This window comes from Lactuca virosa, chromosome 9 (assembly GCF_052849685.1).
Source record: "Lactuca virosa cultivar CGN04683 chromosome 9, Lactuca_virosa_CGN04683_v6, whole genome shotgun sequence".
Classification (NCBI taxonomy): Eukaryota; Viridiplantae; Streptophyta; class Magnoliopsida; order Asterales; family Asteraceae; genus Lactuca; species Lactuca virosa.
In genome coordinates, this window is record NC_136434.1 from 81,468,084 (window position 1) to 81,487,581 (window position 19,498).

The 19,498-nt window shown below is 35.7% G+C and overlaps 1 protein-coding gene across 1 annotated transcript; it reads left to right on the top strand.

Annotated features, from left to right (window-relative positions):
- Nucleotides 1-14,700: 14,700 nt before the first annotated feature.
- On the top strand, nucleotides 14,701-16,601 carry LOC145137359 (UDP-glycosyltransferase 76G1-like). Its single transcript, XM_079071499.1, has 3 exons — nucleotides 14,701-15,254; nucleotides 15,410-15,508; nucleotides 15,589-16,601. The coding sequence occupies exons 1-3, from the start codon at nucleotides 14,741-14,743 to the stop codon at nucleotides 16,461-16,463; spliced, it is 1,488 nt and encodes a 495-aa protein (XP_078927625.1). The 5' UTR covers nucleotides 14,701-14,740; the 3' UTR covers nucleotides 16,464-16,601.
- The last annotated feature ends 2,897 nt before the right edge of the window (nucleotides 16,602-19,498 follow it).

Genomic DNA, 19,498 nt, shown 5'->3' on the forward strand with positions numbered 1-19,498 from the left:
TCTTTCAAAATAACTTGTATTCTCAGGGAACTAATAGACAGGTACACGCTCGGGGATTGAGAAGATGGAGCATGGTAGCTTTATGTCTTGTTTTGTTATTTATTTGAAGTCAATCTTTTATGAATCACATACTATGTAAAAACACTTTAATATTAATGCAATGGTTGCTTGTTACTTTGATTACTATGATGCATGTGTTGTGATACTAAACATGATGTCATCCGCCCCCGAACGTTTCCGCCGTTTCGGTTTGGGGGTGTGACACATTACCTCTATGGAGTCCGTTGTACCATTTACACGGACCACAAGAGTTTGAGGTACCTCATGGATTAGCCGAATCTGAACATGAGGCAGCGTCGGTGGTTAGATGTGGTGAATGATTATGACTATGAGATCCTTTACCACCCGGGCAAGGCCAATGTGGTGGCCGACGCCCTAAGCCGCAAGGCGGTGGCGGCTCCGATTAGAGATATATGTTTGAGGATGGAAATGATTACTCTACAGCTGGAGAAAATTGTTGGATTAATGTCTAAGTCCATAACTATATTTGGTATGTACTTGACCCGACCCGGCATGGTCCATTTGGGTTGCACTTCACCGGCACAATTTATATGGATAGTCTTTTGAGAATAGTATATTTATGATTTATATTAATATATTATAAGTTCTAATATATTAATATGGAATCATATTATTTAATTAGTATTGATCAAGAATTAATTTAGAATTAATTAAGTGATCAAAAAGAACTAATTAAATATGGACTCTTATATATATGGAATAGGCCAAGTTCATTTAGGTTGGGCTAAGCTTTCATGGATTGTCCATGGAGCTTTTAACCCATGTATCCTATGTAAATGAAAGGTCATGGGTATTAGGGTTTACATGGATGTAACCCTAATCCTCCATAATATATAAAGGGGTCCTTGGCTCACAAAATTGAAACAAGTGTGTGAAAATAAGAGTGGGCCGATTTTAGTGTGCATACATATTCTCTCAAGTTCTTCCAAGGTGTTTTGGTGATTTGTGATTTCATTTGAGGCTTCCACACTATTGGGGCTAAGCTCTTAAAGCTTGAAGACATCAAGCTACATCAAAAGGTATGTCATCTAACTAGAACTTTGTAGTATAGGTGCTTCATAATATGCTAGTTAGGATGAAACCTTGGAATAGTTAATATTTGCATGTATAATAGAGAAAACATAGATCCAAGGTTTATAGGATTGCATGTACACCATAGGAGTGTTAGAATGCTCAAAACCCAACAGTGGTATCAGAGCCAGGTTGTTTTATGTTATATTGATGCAAATGTTTTATTTTCAAGTTGAAAAAAAAAAGGAAAAAAAAACATGACGTTTGTCAAATTTTAAGATAATTACTTGTTTTGTGAAAAACGAATTATTTGTAAAATTTGAATCATTTGTTATATGAGTTGAATTAGGTCAAATTTAGTAAAAGATAAAATGATATGATTATTTTATTAGTTTTAAAAGTTTGATCTAAATGTTTTAAGGAGTTACATATTTTGTCATAAAATTTTGGAGCTCAAAAGTTTTTTTTAAAGTTGTGATCTTAAGGGTTTTTGAAACCTCCATAAGTTATGGATATTAAAGTTTTTTTAAAAAAAATTGATTTAAAGTTTTTATGGAGTTACAAAATTTGGTGTTAATGTTTTAAAGAATTCCATAACTTGTTCTTAAGTTATGGAACATGAAAAGTTTCATCATAAAACAAGTATTTAACTCCATAAGTTATGGAATCCAAAGGTTTTCAAGAGTTACAAAACTTGCCCTCAAGTTTTGGAATTTGGAAAAAGCTTTTTATGAAAAAAAAGAATTGAATTCTAAAACTCTTGGCTTCATAACTTAAACAATTAATTAAATGGTTTTAATTTTGAATTTAATAATTGGAATTATGATGTTTTATTAAATAATTCAAATTAACTCTTATGGACTTTATTAATAGTTAATTAAAGCGTTTAATTAAAAGAGTATTATTAAATCCATAAATAAAGATATGGTTTGAGTTTAATTAAATTAAAAGTTTAGTTTAATTAATAGATTAAACCACCAAGTATTTTAAATGTCTAAAATACACCCTTATACTATTATAATATTAAAAGTTTAATATATTATATGTATAAGAGCAAGTCGTCTTACCAATAGTAGGCCTCATTCACGAAGACGGTCTATAAGGGGGGTATAAGGTTACTGCCTATAAAATGGCAGTTTAATGGGTGTCCACTCTCACTCACCGCTTCCTTGACCGGTGGAGGGTTGTTAGCCGAACAGGTAGGACAAGGACTATAATTCTCCCTTCATTATAAGTATAATGATAAATACTAAGTAACTAAACACTTATAAATTCCTAATCTTAGTTACTTAGGAAAATGTGAATAAGGTGCTAATCCATGAAATTACACTTTGCACTTTGTTTAAGCTGTTAGTGGAGCGTGTGTGGTTAACCGACACACTAACCTGGACTTAACAAGGTAGGCAAATGGTAACTTAATGTTTATCATAGTATCGTTGGAGCGTGTGTGGTTAACCGGCACATCGATTGAGGGGTAGATATTAAGGGTATCAAGTATATTTGCATGGTTACTTCACACCTTGTTTTGTGATCCTCGGCATCCCAGTCACAAAACCTGAAGGGCACACTCGAGATTGAAACATGCCATTGAAAAGTTCAATGAATCTCAAAAGAATCTAGGAGTTTCAAAACCAATTAAAACCTAATAATACATTTCGTTTATCTTGGTGGAAATTGCTGAATCGTCATTCACCTACCTTCAAATATTTTATAGCTCGGATTACGGCATCCCTCTTCCAAGTTATAAAATAGTTTGTTGGGTCCTAGCCTTAATATATCATATTGGGTGTTATATTAAGGACTTAAATCAACTTTACGTGAATTTCTCCCATTGTTGATGTCTGGTTTAGACAATAATGATCTTCCCAAACCAAGCTTTCCTAATGAATATGACTTCCCGAGTTTGGCTCATGGAAGTCATACTTCTCTTCCTCCACCTCCTCCAATTATTCTCCCTGACCCACAAGCTTAAAGACTTGAAAAGTTCAAGATCACTCAATCCCTACTCACAATAAAACATCAAATTGGAAGTCTTGTGTGCACTCATGTCTTAGGACTGAAGTCACACAGTGACAGGTTGAGAATGTTGGGTGTCGTTGTCCCAAGGAAGTTGGCTATTGACTGGGTGTTTCAGTCACTTCCTGAGTCATATAGAAAGAATACTATGTGACAGATCACGACATGACCCTAATGGATCTTTCTTATTTTCTTATTGTTGCTGAATCAGAAATGATTTGGTGCAATAGTCAAGCAAATATGGATGAAAGGTCTATTTCTCAAACTTCCATGGACATGGACAATGGTAACATTGGAAGTCCAGAAAAGCTTTCTCTTCCCAATGGAAAGGGCTCGGCCTTGGTCAACCCGGTTGACCGGAAGGTAAAGTGAAAGTCGAAGTCTGGAATAGCCTTTTGTACCATTCCCAAAGAGTCTATATGTTTTCAGTGTGAAGAAAAGGGGCATTGGAAGCGAAGCTGCCCAAGCTACCTGAAAGAAAGAAGAATCAACAGTTTGACTCTGCTTCAGGTAGGTCCACTATCTAACTCTATTAAGTTACCAGTTGATGATTCTTAATACAAAATGTGACTCGGTTGCATTTTGATATTTAGTAGGATCAAGCAAAGGGAAGGAAACTTAAAGAAAAGAGTATGCTGAATCTGATCGCGAATATGAATTTCTATCGCTTGGTTGAAGATCGGATTCTTGAGCTACTTCTTAGGAGTTATGATAGATTGCTAGGAAACATGTAATAACATAGTTTTCATTTCAAGTTGCATTATAAGGAAAAGTTTTTCCGTATTTTTATAAATAAATGAAAGTTTTACTTTATTTTATATCTCCTTGCAATGGCATTTATGAAAACTTGATGTTTGTATGTTTCTAGCAACATTGGAAAAATGAATTTGATTCTTTCATTTGTGGTAGTGTCTAAATTTACCAAGTAAGGAAAGATTCTCATCACCCAAGTTTCAATTGGACCGAAACTTGGAATCATGCAAGTTGTATAGTATGATGAATGAGAAGTTTCATTTTTGGAAAAATTTAAGACTAGTTCCTTGTTCACATGTATATGTGAGTCAAGTGAAGGACTAAGGGATCAAGTACACATCCTTGTGCACTGATCAGAGTCCACCACAAAAGATCGATAAGACTACTCGTCATGATTTACTAAATTTTAGTAAATATGGTTATACTTACAAGCTTAAGTATAAGTCTGAGACATTGGAAAAGTTCCAATGTATAGCAGAACGAATAAGAAGAATCAAATTAGGCAGAAGGATAAAAGTTTCTCAAATCTGAAAAGATGGGAGAGTACATTAGTATCATGTTTAATGGTCATCTTAAAGATTATGAGACCATATCACAATTTATCCTCTAAGTGCATTCTGATAGCTAAGAAGAGAAGTCATGAATTGTTGAAGTGGTCAAATCAAGAAGATGAGTCATACTTCGTTCCAAAACAAATCTTAGAGACATACTCCAAGATTGTAATTTGAGTGATACATCTTAAAGAAGGTTTATAACACTTGTCAAATGTAAGAGTAAAAGTTTTCTACTCTTGTACATTTGAAATTGGTAAGTTGTGATGTTTTGGATAAAACAAAGACCAACTAAGGCCAATTGTGTGAAGTGTTTGTCTTGATTAAGAATCCACACTACTTCTTGAATATTTGGCAAGAAAGTCTTATTGGTCAAGAAGACAGTGGGAGTCTTAAAGATCCTAAAAAGAATTTCAAGAACTAATCAAGAATAAAACCTCAGGTTCTTCACTAGCACACGACTTGAGGTTTATAACCTATCGTGTTGACATATTCTGTGCCCATTCCAGTTAAAGTTGGCTTTGCATAGGAGTTCTGAAAGTTCTCAATTGGTTGCATAACAACTTGGAAGCAATGGCAGGCCCTGTACTGCCAGGTGGCAAGAAGTTAAGATTGCATAAGTTCAGTCCATATGACTTTGGATTTGTCATTATCCTTGTCTTGTGACTATGGTTTTGACGATTCACATGGATAAGAACACATACACCATAAAATCTAAGGGTCATAAGGTTTCTCTCCGATTCATGAAAATGATGGTGAGGAAACACTTCCACCAAGTAGATTTGAAGCAGATGGCAAAAGGTCTAAACAATTGAGACTATGATTACGACATCTCTTTTCATAGTTCTGAAATTGTTTAGACACACATGCATGCTATCTAAGGAAAGGTGTATGATTTTGATAAAGTTTTATCAAAGCATCTCATATCAGAAATCTGAACTTTGGTAAGAAAGTCAATAAAGTATTGATTTCTAGAAGTCCAGCTGATTTCTGAGTACATGTCAAAGCTAGTGGGAGCATAAGTGTTATGCTAATAATCATCATGTTAGTGGGAGCATGATAATTATTGTTAGTGTTGCAAGTTAGCAATGTTAATTATAGAAAACAAAAGTTTCAATTCATGAGGCTGCAGGGATTGAAAAAGTTGTTTGCTATAATTAAGGGAGAGGATATACTTCATTTCAGTTCTAAAGGCTTAGATTGAGACCTTAATCATCCTTAGTCAAGAATATATATATATGAATTTCATGTTGGATTGGTTCAACTTAAGGAAATTCTATATATATGGAATGGGCCAAGTTCATTTAGGTTGGGCTAAGCTTTCATGGATGGTCCATGGAGCTTTTAACCCATGGATCCTATGTAAATGAAAGGTCATGGGTATTAGGGTTTATATGGATGTAACCCTAATCCTCCATAATATATAAAAGGGTCCTTGGCTCACAAAATTGGCACAAGTGTGTGAAAATAAGAGTGGCCCGATTTTAGTGTGCATACATATTCTCTCAAGTTCTTCCAAGGTGTTTTGGTGATTTGTGATTCCATTTGAGGCTTCCACACTATTGGGGTTAAGCTCTTAAATCTTGAAGACATCAAGCTACATCAAAAGGTATGTCATCTAACTAGAACTTTGTAGTATAGGTGCTTCATAATATGCTAGTTAGGATGAAACCTTGGAATAGTTAATATTTGCATGTATAATAGAGAAAACATAGATCCAAGGTTTATAGGGTTGCATGTACACCATAGGAGTGTTAGAATGCTCAAAACCCAACAAAAATTAGAGAGGTGCGGGTTGAGGGCCTGAAGGAAGAGCGCCAGAAGTGTGAGCGGGTTGTAGGTCGGGTGGCCTCGTTTGATTATGACAGCCGAGGGTTGTTGACCCTGCATCGTAGGGTCTGGCTTCCATACTGGGGCGGAGTGCGGAAGGTTCAGATGGATGAGGCCCATAAGTCGAGGTTCTCCATCCATCCTGGGGTGACGAAGATGTACTGGGATCTTTGCCCAGATTACTGGTGTCCCTGCATGAAGTCGGACGTTGCTTGGTACGTGGAGCGGTGCTTGACCTGCAGGAAGGTCAAGGCTGAGCACCAGAGACCACATGGCAAGATGCAGCCGCTAGACATCCCCGTGTGGAAATGGGAGGATATCACCATGGATTTCAATACCAAGCTTCCCAGGACCGCACATGGAGTAGATTCGATATGGATCATTGTGGATTGGTTGACCAAGAGCGCTCATTTTATCTCGATCCAGGAGAGCATATCAGCCGAGAAGCTGGCCGAGATATACGTGTGTGAGATAGTGGCACGACATGGAGTGCCTGTCTCGGTGGTGTCAGACCGAGATGTCCATTTCACTTCCAGATTTTGGAAGCGGTTCCACGAGGAGATGGGTACTCGTCTCCACTTCAGCACCGCTTTCCACCCTCAGACAGACAGACAGAGCGAGAAGATGATACAGACTCTCGAGGACATGCTACGCGTATGCGTTTTGGATTTCGGTGGCAGTTGGGATACGTATCTTCCGTTAGCGGAATTTTCGTATAACAACAGTTACCACACCAGCATAAACCGACCTCCCTTCGAGATGCTCTACGGGAGGAAGTGTAGGACCCCAATCTGTTGGGGTGCGTTCGGTCAGAGAGTCATGGGGAGTACTGAGGTAGTACTCAAGACTACAGAGCGGATCCAGCAGGTTCCGAGCAGGCTCCAGACTGCTCAGAGTCGGCAGAAGAGCTACGCCGGCAAGCGGCGTTCAGATTTAGAGTTTCAGGTGGGCGATATGGTCCTCCTAAAGGTGTCACCTTAGAAAGGTGTCATCCGGTTCTAGAAACGGGGCAAGCTGGGCCCCAGGTACATTGGTCCTTTCAGGGTTATAGCTTGGGTGGGCAGGGTGGCTTATCGGTTGGATCTACCGGCAGAGCTCAGTCAGATCCATAACATTTTCCATGTTTCCCAGTTGCGGAAGTGCTTAGTGGTTGATTCAACGATTGTACCATTGGAGGATATTCAGGTTGACGACAGCCTGAACTACATTGAGAGACCGGTGGCGATTCTGGAGCGCAAGACGAAGACCTTGAGGAAAAAGGTTGTTCAGTTAGTGAAGGTGCAGTGGCAGCACCATAAGGGTTCTGAGTGGACGTGGGAGCCCGAGGAGGATATGAGGGAGCACTATCCAGAGTTATTTTCAGACGCAACAGACTACGAAGACGAAATCTAAGACAAGTGGGGGAGAATTGTAATGCCTGGTTCCTGGTATGCATTTAACTCATTATTTATTGATTTTTAGAAGGGTAACTCGATGAGTTGGTGGCCCTAACTCGTCGAGTAGAGGGCAGTTGATGTGCGGGGTTTAAGCTATCTACTCGACGAGTCGAGAGCCCTCGACTCGGCGAGTAGATCGGCCAAAGTGAAACCCTAATTTCGGGGTTTTGCACCCTATTTAAGCTCCTTAACCCCCACCCCTGGGCCTCATTTCCAGCCTCCATGTCCCAAACCTTAATCCATGAAACCCTAGAGCTTTCTTTGAGAGTTTGAGCCATTTTGAGTGATATTTATGTGCTTTTGAAGCTTGTGGAAGAGGAAGAAGATAGAGGGCTCAAGAGGGAAAGAGTAGATCCAGAAGCTACACTCCATTTGCTACATTTTCTGGTAATCAAGTTTCTATCTTGGCTATTAGTTCATTAGATCTCTTTATGTCCTCTTTATGTGGGTTTTTGGTCCAAGATTGGTAGCTTTTGGGAAATGATCGACCCAAGAGGATATTCTTCCATATCTAGTACCTTGAGGGGTTGTTATGACATAAAGGTGCAAATTTATGCCCGTGGAGCCCCCGTGCAAGCTTTAGAGAGTCATATTGGCCTTTTTAGCCCCAAAAGGCCATGCATGTGGGAAATGTGGGAACTTTACATGTCCAAGTAGTGTTAGGGCTTTAGATCTGAGGTTGTAAGATTGAGTTAGGTGTATGGAAGGCTTAAGGACCAAGTTCTAGGTCCCAAGGAATTAGGGTTTAAGCTAAACCCTTTAAGAAGTGGTATTAATGGGTAAAGTCGGAAACTTTACCCTTAAAAGGACATTTTCAGGGTTTATATGAAGTATGAAGCTTGGATATGAAGTGTAGGGGCTTAATCCATTAAGATAGCCCAAACAGAAAGGGGAACTCGGTGAGTCCAGTAAGGGACTCGACGAGTTGAAGTCGGGTTGTCCTGATTGTATGCCAGGTAGAACTCGACGATTCTGTGAAGGGACTCGACGAGTTGACTCGGCTGACCACGAGTCTGAGTAGTACAGGAACTCGCCGAGTTAGAAGGTAACTCGACGAGTTGGTTTGACTGGGAGTTGACCTTGACTTTGACTTTGGCCAGGACGTTGACTTTGACCAGGGGTAAAATGGTCCTTTTACCCTAAGGAGGATTATCCGGTTTTGATTAAGTGTTATTGTGAAATTGATAGCCGGAGAGTCGTTGGAGCAGCCGTCAGAGATTCCTCACACGAGATTTCACAGCTAGCATTCGAGGTGAGTTTCCTCTGGTAGGAACGGGTCTAAGGCACCAAGGCTGGCCCGATTAGCTAGTAGTAGTTCCGGACTATGATCCGATGCCGGGCGGGACCCAATGTAGGTTTATATGCTTTTCCGGATTTCGATCCGATGTCGGGGCGGTCCCGAGGAATGCTTGTATGCTTGATGTCTTTGTGATTCTTGCATGTGTTTGTATTGTATGTTTCCGGACATCGTTCCGATGTCGGGGCGGTCCCGAGGAATGTTAATATGTTACCAGATTACGGTCTGATGCCGGACGGGGCCTGAGGAATGCTTAAGTGTTAATATTATATGCTTAGGGTTATGTGTATTACTGATTATGCTCATATGTATTCCGAGATGTGCTCGATGTCGGGCGAGGCTCGATGCCGGGCTGGGCCCGATGCCGAATAGCGTTTGATGCCGGGCGGGGTCCCGATGCCGGGAAAGCCGATGTCGAGCTTGACTCGATGTAGCAGGGGCGGGGCCCAAGATATGTTTATCTGTTATGTATATGGTATGTGGTAGTTGGGGAGACTCACTAAGCTTCGTGCTTACAGTTTTCAGTTTTAGTTTCAGGTACTTCCGCTAGCAAGGGGAAGAGCTCGGGATGACTGCATGACACACACCTCTGTTTTTAGCATGGGAGGATTTACTCTGATTTATGATACATGGTTTTGATACATTGACAGATATGATGATCTTTTGAGATACATGATTATGATTTTTATGTGATTGATGATATTGATGATATTGATGGCTTTTATTACTGAATTAAAATGAAATTTTCGGTCTATATTTTTGGGATGTTTCATTCCGGTTCCGGTTCCGGTCGGTTTCCCGGTCTAAATGCTCATCCCTATCCGGAATTACATTGAAACTGATGAAACATATAAGTATATAACACAAGTTAACACCCAACCACATCTTATAATAGGAAATGCCCCAAAAAAAGTATGTGTTTGACACGCCACAGCTAGTTTAGTTTTCTAACTTTTGTAAATTTTCTAACTTTTGTAAATTGTTATGTTTGACAAATCAAAAAGTTGCTTATAAAGCAGTTTTTTAAGAAGATACTTAGACTAACTTTTGAAGAGTTTTTTTAAAAAAAAAAATTCAAATATACTCCTTAATTAATTATAGAAAACATATTTTTCTAAAAGCCCTGTTATGTGATCTTATATCTTTCACCTATCTTAATAACTAGTTGTACCAAACATCAAATTTTATTATCTGTTTTTTCAACTTATCAGCTAGATTTTCAGATATTAGCTAACTTTTCAGTTAACAACTAGCATTTCAGCTAGTTTTGTAAGGTTTCATCTTGAAATCGTATCTTTTTGTATAAGTACATACATTAATTAGGTGTAATCAATTTAGCCTAAACGAAGTTTTATTTTGTAACACGGATTTAGCAAAGTTGACTAAATTTTATCTCTCTTTAATCTTTGCTTGACCAAAATGATGTTTGTCTTGATATTTGTGGATTATACAAGACAATAAAATTTAGAAGCAAAATAATTTTGGTGTCTCCAAGGGTTAAAATTGGTGTTTGTTGTTGGGGATTACAAGCTTAAAAAATGAGAAGGAATCAAGGGAAGGAGGATAAGGAAGGAAGGGTGTGTAGGTTAAGTGAATCGGTGGCGTGCGTGGGGTCTTCACGGACGCCAATATATTCGAATATATACAATAAATATCCCATTTCGTAATCAATAATCACGTGTATCTAAATGGATTCAAAACAATATAGCTATTAGAGTAAATTATGAAAAAAGGTCTTCAGTATCGTATCGTTTGTAATTTTGGGACCTGATGTTTTATTTTTGTAGTTTTCATCCTTTTATATAGTATCCTTTAAATGTGGAGGCCTTATTCATACGACTAATTCAACCATTTAAATGTGGGCAAATTCATCTTTTCCCATTTTCTCTCTTTATTATAACCACCATTCTTTTGTTATCATTGTATTTCCATAAGTGATGTCTATATGATTGTTACCATTTTCCCAAACAAAATGCTTAGGATGCATTTGGATTGATGGGTTTATTGGGATTTTAGTGGATTTGGAATTTGAATATCTTAAAAACACTTGTCACCCTTCATAACTGTTCACGCCATGTCTTCCTGTGCATATCACCCCTTCCATCTTGTTCTCATCACTAACATGACTTTCATTGGAGCCCACGAAACATTGTTCCCTTCATTCTCACTCATAGTTTCACCAAAATCTAGGGTTTGCTTTTATAGTTTCTCAATTAAAAGTCATTGTCATCCTAATTCATACGACAAATTGTGTATTCATAATCAAATTTTGATTTGATTGGTCTAGTTATGGTTTGGATAATGTTGCATTTGTTAAGTATATTGATGCTCTATTATCCAATGATGTCTGAGGACTACACTTGTAAATTATAATTAATCTTTATAGCTTCATGAAACGTCTCAAGCTCGGATTCTATGATTAGAGTTGGGTGGGAATCATTATTAGGGTTGTGGTCAGCTAGCATTACTTAAACTATGTGTCATATGCAAGATTTAGGGGTTGGCTAAAAAGACACCCCTTTTTACCATTTAGACAACCCTAATTAATTTTGAAGTATTTTTATTGGTTGAAATTGCATTGTTTTCCGAAAAAACTGATTACAAGTAGTTTATTATAGGTTGACTTTTTATAAAAATGATGAGAGGGTGTCTAAGTGGTGTCTTATTAGCAGCACCCAAGATTTATTCTTTGTGATTTAATCCTAAGTTCAATCCCAAGACTAAATTTTCAAGCAAATACATAAAAACTCTCCCTATTCTATTTTGAAGCACATGAAGTCACTTAACACAACAAAATATAGCATATTCGATGATCTATGAGCATATTGGATTACACACAAAGCATAATCCAAGTTCTAAAAAGCAAGAATAATTAAATGATGGACTAGTTTATCTATTCTTCACTAAGTTTTCCAAATCGGGATACACGTCAAAATACACAGGTTGGATAAGACGACAATATGATCCCAAAGTCAAATCCTCTAAAAAGGTTTTTTTTTTTATCAAAAGTATTTTAGTTATTCATCAGTTTGGGAAAGAAGCATTTCAAAAGTTGCATTGCATAAACTACTCAAAATATAAAGAGTACATAATAAGATCAAAATGTAATGCAATACAAATGCTTCTACTCCCACAACCCACATCAAGATGAGAATAACACTTGTTAAAGTAACACATAACACACTTAACACTGATTGACTTCTTTAACACTGGGGAACATGTTACTATTACACATGAACCACACAAGAGGTAGTTAGTTTCAAATGTAAGTGAGGCCTGTGTAAAAAGCCATCACATGTTAAGAGACGTCAAGAATTAGGTACCTTGTCATAAGTGGTGCATTGTCTCAACCAATCATAAATGAATGCACAAGTTTAAGAAGAAAAACCAATTCCAAAACATGAAAATTCCCCCCATTTATAGGTATACTTATTGTAGAAACCCATTTCAACAATTCACACATTATATGCATAATATTCACAGTGGTTAAACCATGTCTTACCTTGAATGCGAGAATTAAACCATGCGTCTTACCATGGATTTCATCGACAAAAGTTTGGACTAACCAATAAACGCTTCATTATGTGGTTTATTACTTAATCTTACTAGTTATTTGGCTAAGTCATCTAAAATTTTTCCAACTCATTGAATCTAATTGCACCTCTCCAATATGACATATTTTTTTTTCGGGTTCAATATAATTGTCTCTTCGACATTACTATTACTTTCACATTATAGACATGTATTATGGACATCTTCCATAACATTATCACTATTGAGATGCAATTATGGTCATAAAAATCTTCTATTCATTTGAAAAACAAAGAATCAATGATTCTTTTTTTGCTCATGATTTACCCTGTGATTTAAAAAAAACAAATTAGCAATGATAATATTATTATCATTTACAACTTACAAAACAATTAAATATGTAATAAAAATAAAAAATTACAAAAAGTTGGAGATATTAAGATGATAGCAGCCTTAATGAAAGAAACAAAATGATAGCAACGTTAATGCAAGAAAAAATCGTAGCTTAGGCTTTATGGCGTGCGAGCGGAAAAATTACTTTTTAGCTTATAATCCAAATTATTAATAACTATCCCAATCTAACTCTTAAGCTACTTTATAAACTACGATAAACTACTTTGGTGATTTTACCAAATGTTAAATTACAATAATTTAGTTTATTTATGTCAAACGGAGGGTTAATGAAAGAAAAATTACGTCGATTTTAAATAGGTGAATGTATAATGAGGTTAATCACTTATGGCAATTAAAAAAGATGGTAAAAATCTGCCGATATAACCAATCTAAAAAAAAAAAAAAAAAAAAAAAACTGACCGGAAAAAGACTCGACTAGCCCAATACCATTTGGCACCAACGCGAGACCGGTTCAAGACGGTGCTAAACAGAGGCCGGAAGTGAAAGTTTATACATATAATTTTTAATCACATATTACCCAAATCTTTCATCTTTTTATTAAATTTTGGTGTATTGTTTTTATTAAATAGTAATGTGTCATTTTTAATCACATACTACTCGAAGTTGAAACCAGAAAAATACACATTATTTCGAAACAAAAAACCTGACAATGTTGATAAATCCGAAACCGCTAAGATAAATCTCTAATCATCTCTTTGTGATCATGTCTCAATAAGTGGACGTTGGGCTTAGTCACATTGGTATGGGCTTTAATTTCATATAAATTAAAAGGTTTAATACCCTATAGGCCTGTATGTAAAAGACCCTCGGCCACTGCAAACCACCGTGATAGCCTGCTGAATAAAGAAACAAACAACTAAACACGCAATTTATTAAGGGCGTTTTTGGCAAAAGTAGTTGTTAGCTGGAAACGGTTAGCTGATAGCAGGTAGCTGGTAGCGTGTAGCGGGTAGCGAGAAACTATAGCTTTTATTTTTTATATGAGTGTTTGGCAAAAATAGCTGGTAGTTTTTGAAATATATAAAATTACATAAAAGGACAACTGACTATAAATAAATAAATATATAAATATATTTTTAAGAGTAATTATGGAAATTGATTTCAAAAGCTCAGTAGCGTTTTGTTAAACGCTACATGAAGTAGCTTTTAGATTTGGAGCGTTTTGTTTAAACTAAAAGCTAAACGTTCGTACTGCCAAACGAAGCTTTTTGTTTAAACTAGAGCGTTTTGTCAAAAGCTAAAAGCTAAGCTCCCAAACGCTTCCAAAAACTCCGTGCCAAACACGCCCTAAGTTTTTCCAACTTTAAGGGTCTAAAGTCTAAACACCATAAAGAGTTGGAACTTATTCCAAATTTTTTTGTAAAATACGCTGTCATTTTTCTTTTAATTTGCCTTTTAAAAGGCACAATGATTCAAGAATTAAGTTTGAAGCAACTTTAAATAGCAAAATAACATTTATATCAAATAGATTGTTACCATTTATATAAGCTAGAGCCTAGAAGATAAAGATGGGTGTTGTAATCATTTTTTTTTTCAAAAAAGTTTCAGGTTTTTATAAGTTATTAGCCTAGTTTTCTAGTTCATGCATGCATTTATCAATAAATGTTTGAGCATCTTTAAAAAAATCACAAGAAAAGTTGAATAGTACAAACTCTACTGGGCTCTTCAGCTTGCTCATTTAAGCGTTTTGGGCTCTTATGCACACTCTTAACTTTTTTCGTAATAAAAAAAAAGTCAACAATGAGTCACTTGACTCACTTTGATATATTAATACTTAAAACAATTGCCCTAAAACTCTGATTCTAAGAAGCTTATTCTCAATGGACAATAGTGGCTGCCGGCGGCGGCAAAGGTTGGTCCTTTTTCCGATCCCATTCCAAGGCCACATAAATCCTATGCTTCAACTTGCAAATATACTTCACTCCAATGGCTTCTCGATCACAATCATTCACACTAACTTCAACTCAGCATACACATCAAATTACCCTCACTTCACCTTTCGACCCATTCTTGATAACGATCCCAAAGTCAACAATCTTTCCAAGTTAGGATCCCGAGGTGCTGGTGATATCCTTTCGGGTGTCGTTTTGTTGAATCAATATGGTGAAGAGAGCCTTCGCCAAGAGTTGGATCAGATGTTAATGGCTTCCAAACAAGAACAAGAGCCTATTGTGTGTTTGATCACTGACGCACTTTGGTACTTCACTCAATCAGTCGCAGATAGTCTAAAGCTTCCGAGGATTGTTTTGAGGACGAGTAGCTTGTTATGTTTTCTTGTTTTTGCTTCCGTACCATTTCTTGATGATCAGGGTTACTTTAAACAAGTCAACAGCCGTATGCTCTCTCTCTCTCTCTCTCTCTCTATATATATATATATATATATATATATATATATATATATATATATATATATATATCCAGGAAATGATCATAATTCATAAACTAAACTGGTTTCCAAATATCATAACTTGATGATTATTTCTCTACAGTTTTTGATGAAGAGATCATAGATTCAGATCTGAAGAATATCATATTGGCCAGCGACAAAAATAAATTCAAGAAAACTGGAAGTGTCAAGTCAGTCAAGGGTACACAAATGAATCTTGAATATCATTATTCTTTACTTTATCAGATTCTTTTGTCATCAGTTCTTTTCATTATCTTCTAGATTTGGAAGAACGAGTGCTGGAGATTCCAGTTCTTAAAGTGAAAGACATCTCAAAGATGAAAATCAAAGGCCAGACAGATCCATCAGCGAAAATACTAGCTAAGATGGTGACACAAACAAAGGCATCTTCAGGAATCATTTGGAACTCCTTTAAGGAACTTGAAGAACCCGAACTTGAAAAGATCCATAAAGAGTTTCCTATTCCGTCTTTCCTGATAGGTCCATTTCATAAATACTTTCCAGCGTCATTCAGCAGCTTGCTAGAACCCGACAGAAGCTTTATCACATGGCTGGATGAACAAGCACCTAATTCAGTACTATACATAAGTTTCGGTAGTGCTTCTCAAATGGAGAAACAAGATTTCATGGAGGTCGCTAATGGTTTGGCCAACAGCAAGCAGAAATTCTTGTGGGTGATGCGTGAAGGATTCGTTAAAGGTTCAGAATGGGTCGAAGGGTTACCTGATGGGTTCTTGGATCTGGTGGGGGAAAGGGGACGTATTGTGAAATGGGCTCCTCAACAAGAAGTATTAGCTCATCGATCAACTGGGGGATTTTGGACTCACAGTGGATGGAATTCGACATTGGAGAGTATTTGTGAAGGTGTTCCTATGATTTGTTCGCCGTTTTGGGGTGATCAACCACTAAATGCTAGATTTGTGAGCGATGTTCTCAAGGTCGGGGTTTACCTGGAAAATGGGTGGGAGAGAGAAGAGATAGCAGGTACAATAAGAAGAGTAATGGTGGAGGAAGAAAGTGAAGATATTAGAGAGAGGGCAATGTGTTTGAAGGAAAAGGTAAATGTTAGCTTAATGAAGGGGGGATCTTCATATGAATCTTTAGGGTCTCTTGTTGGTTACATCTCTTCCTTATAATCCATATAAGTTCTTCATTTTGATGTAGAGAATTAATATGTAATTTTTTGTATTCCTTATGTTAGGTCATTAGTGATCTACTGAACTCTTAGAAGATTTTAATGGAGTGACGAATAAGAGATAGAACTATATATTTCATTTCGCTCTTAAAAAAAGTCAGTATTTTTCACTAAAATTTGTATGATGCATTTCAATAGAGATTGAACTCCACGATCTCTCTCATATATTTTATTTAATTTTAGTTTATTGAGCCCTTGTTAAACCTGGATGCCCTTATGATCTCGATTATTTTGGGTTTTTGAGCACTCAAGCGGCAAACTAAGTGAAACAAAATTTGAATATAGCATATTTAATGATTCAAAATCTTATGAGACTTAAATATTTGCTATAAATCAATAAAAAATTGTAGGTATTATCCAAAAAAGGTTGTAGCAACGAGAAACCCTCTAAAATGCCATTCTTTTGTGACATCGGCATGATCAAATATAATAATTTCAAGTCTTTATTTGACGTAAAAACCAAATACTTAATTAATTGTTACATAGTACTTATTAAGGGGATTTAATGTAGCAATTCAATTTTCATTAAAGATTGAGAACGAAATTTTATTGTTAGACTATTAAAAATATGTAATTACGAAAAAAATTAAACAAGATAATAGATTGGAAATACACTACGGTTAAGTTGTCTAAAAGGCTAAATATATAAAAGCCTAATACAAAAGTGATGGCCCAATATAAATATGCTAATTATCCCCTCAAACTAACAATGTGACAACAATATATTTCGCCCACGATGTAGAGTGCGCTGAGAAACATCAACACTCAGTTCTACTAGTAGTCAATGTAACCAAATAATCTAGCAATTAGTCACCACCATATCATGATACTCGATCTATGTAGATGTAGATAATCAAGAGAACATCATGTTTTTTATTTTTCCACGAGATAAATGAATCTCGAAGTGCTCTATTTTGAACTGGCGACATTTGAAAACTCCTATTATCCAAGAAAAAGATGCAATTTACAGGTCAAGGAGAAGAAGGGTGAGGGTTGTGTGCAATACTCCTCATTTAGGCTATTTGAAATAGTCGTTTAAACAAAATTCCAAGTGTCTTGGGAAAAAAAAATATTATTTCGTATAGATAACTTTTAGGATATATACATTAAAGTTCCAATATTTTCAATAATTTGACAAGAAAGTCCTAAAGTTTATTTTTTTTTACAGTAAATTTGTAACTACCGTCAGTTTTTGACACGTTTACCTTTTTTTGCCGGTTAGCCGATAATTAGGATTTTACTGTCAAAAAATAAAGTTTAGGACTTTCTTGTCAAATCGTGAATTGAGACTTTACTGTAAAAAAAACAAAGTTTAAGACTTTCTTGTTAAATCGTTCAAAATATTGGGACTTTAGAGTATATATCTCCTTTTTTTGTTAGCAATTTTATGGTATGATAGTAATTAAACATAAGAGTTATTGGAACATTCTCTCTGGTTAGTTAGATCCTATTGAAATCATTATCGCTTGTTTTTTGTTAAATAGTTTTCTTTAATCTCCACAAAACGGCATTTAAAAAAATGGAGATAAATAAGAAAGAAAGAAAAAATTAGGGTTGTGTTGGCCTTTTTCAGTCCTAAAAATGGAGAACTAAGAAATCGAAAAAGACAAACTGTCCTTTTTACCCATTCTCCACATTCACACCCTTTTGACTAGACGTGTGTTGTTTGTGTTTGTACAAATTACCCATCTTTTCAATTCAAGATTTGGCGGCAAACCAAGAAGAAAGCTTTGCAAGCAAATGATGACACATGATTTCATAGTAGGGGTGTCACGGAAAAGTTAGGGGTTGCAAGATAGTAGAAAAAAAAATTCGAAATTTTTTGCAGTACGTCCCCTATACTAAAACCTCCCTTGTTCACAAGCCTTCTCACCCTCTCTCACTCTCTCTTTTGCACATGTTTCCCCTAATCGTGTTTGTAGTAGGGTAAAGATGATGATGGTAAGAAAAAGAATGGTGCTGCAACGAAAATCACAATTAAAAGTTCTTGAGTTACGGGTCTCACAAGGCTGATAAAATTATTTGTTTATAGGGAAACCAATACTATATATTAAAGTCCCAATATTTTCAACGATTTGACAAGAAAGTCTTAAACTTAATTTTTTTAAAGTAAAGTCCTAATTACCGGCTAACCGGAAAAAAAGGGTAAACGTGTCAAAAACTGCCATTAGGTAGAACTTTACTGTTAAAAAAATAAAGTTTAGGAATTTATTATCAAATCATTGAAAATATTTGGATTTTAGTGTATATATCATTGTCAAATGATATAAGACTATAACCTTAATAGATCTCATACAAAAAAGTGAATTATTTCAAAAAAATTAATAATAAATGAAATTTTTTATAAAAACCGTTAACTTTTCAAGTTTTTATATAAAATATCATTGCTTTACTTTTTTTTCCTTCAAAAAACAACTTTAATATCATTAAAAAACTTTAAAAAAAAACTTATATATACGAAAAACTTTTTAAAAACTATCATTTCTGAAGAAAAACATTTACTTTTTAACACAGAACAATAGATCATAGTTTGTTAAGCACTAAAAATAAGAATATTTCAGTTTCATATATATATATATATATATATATATATATATATATATATATATATATATATATATATATATATATATATATTAGGGGTGTAACTGAGCCGAGCTACTCGCGATCTACTCGGGATCGACTCGTTAAAAGCTCGACTCGAGATCGAATTAAACGAGCCCGAGCCGAGCTCGAGCCTAAATATGAGGCTTGTTTATTAAACGAGCTTGAGCCGAGCTTCAGTTAGAGGGCTCGCGAGCCTAAATGAGCCTAAACGAGCCTATATATATATATATATATATATATATATATATATATATATATATATATATATATATATATATATATGTGTGTGTGTATGTGTGTGTGTCTATATATATATATATATATATATATATATATATATATATATATATATATATATATATATATATA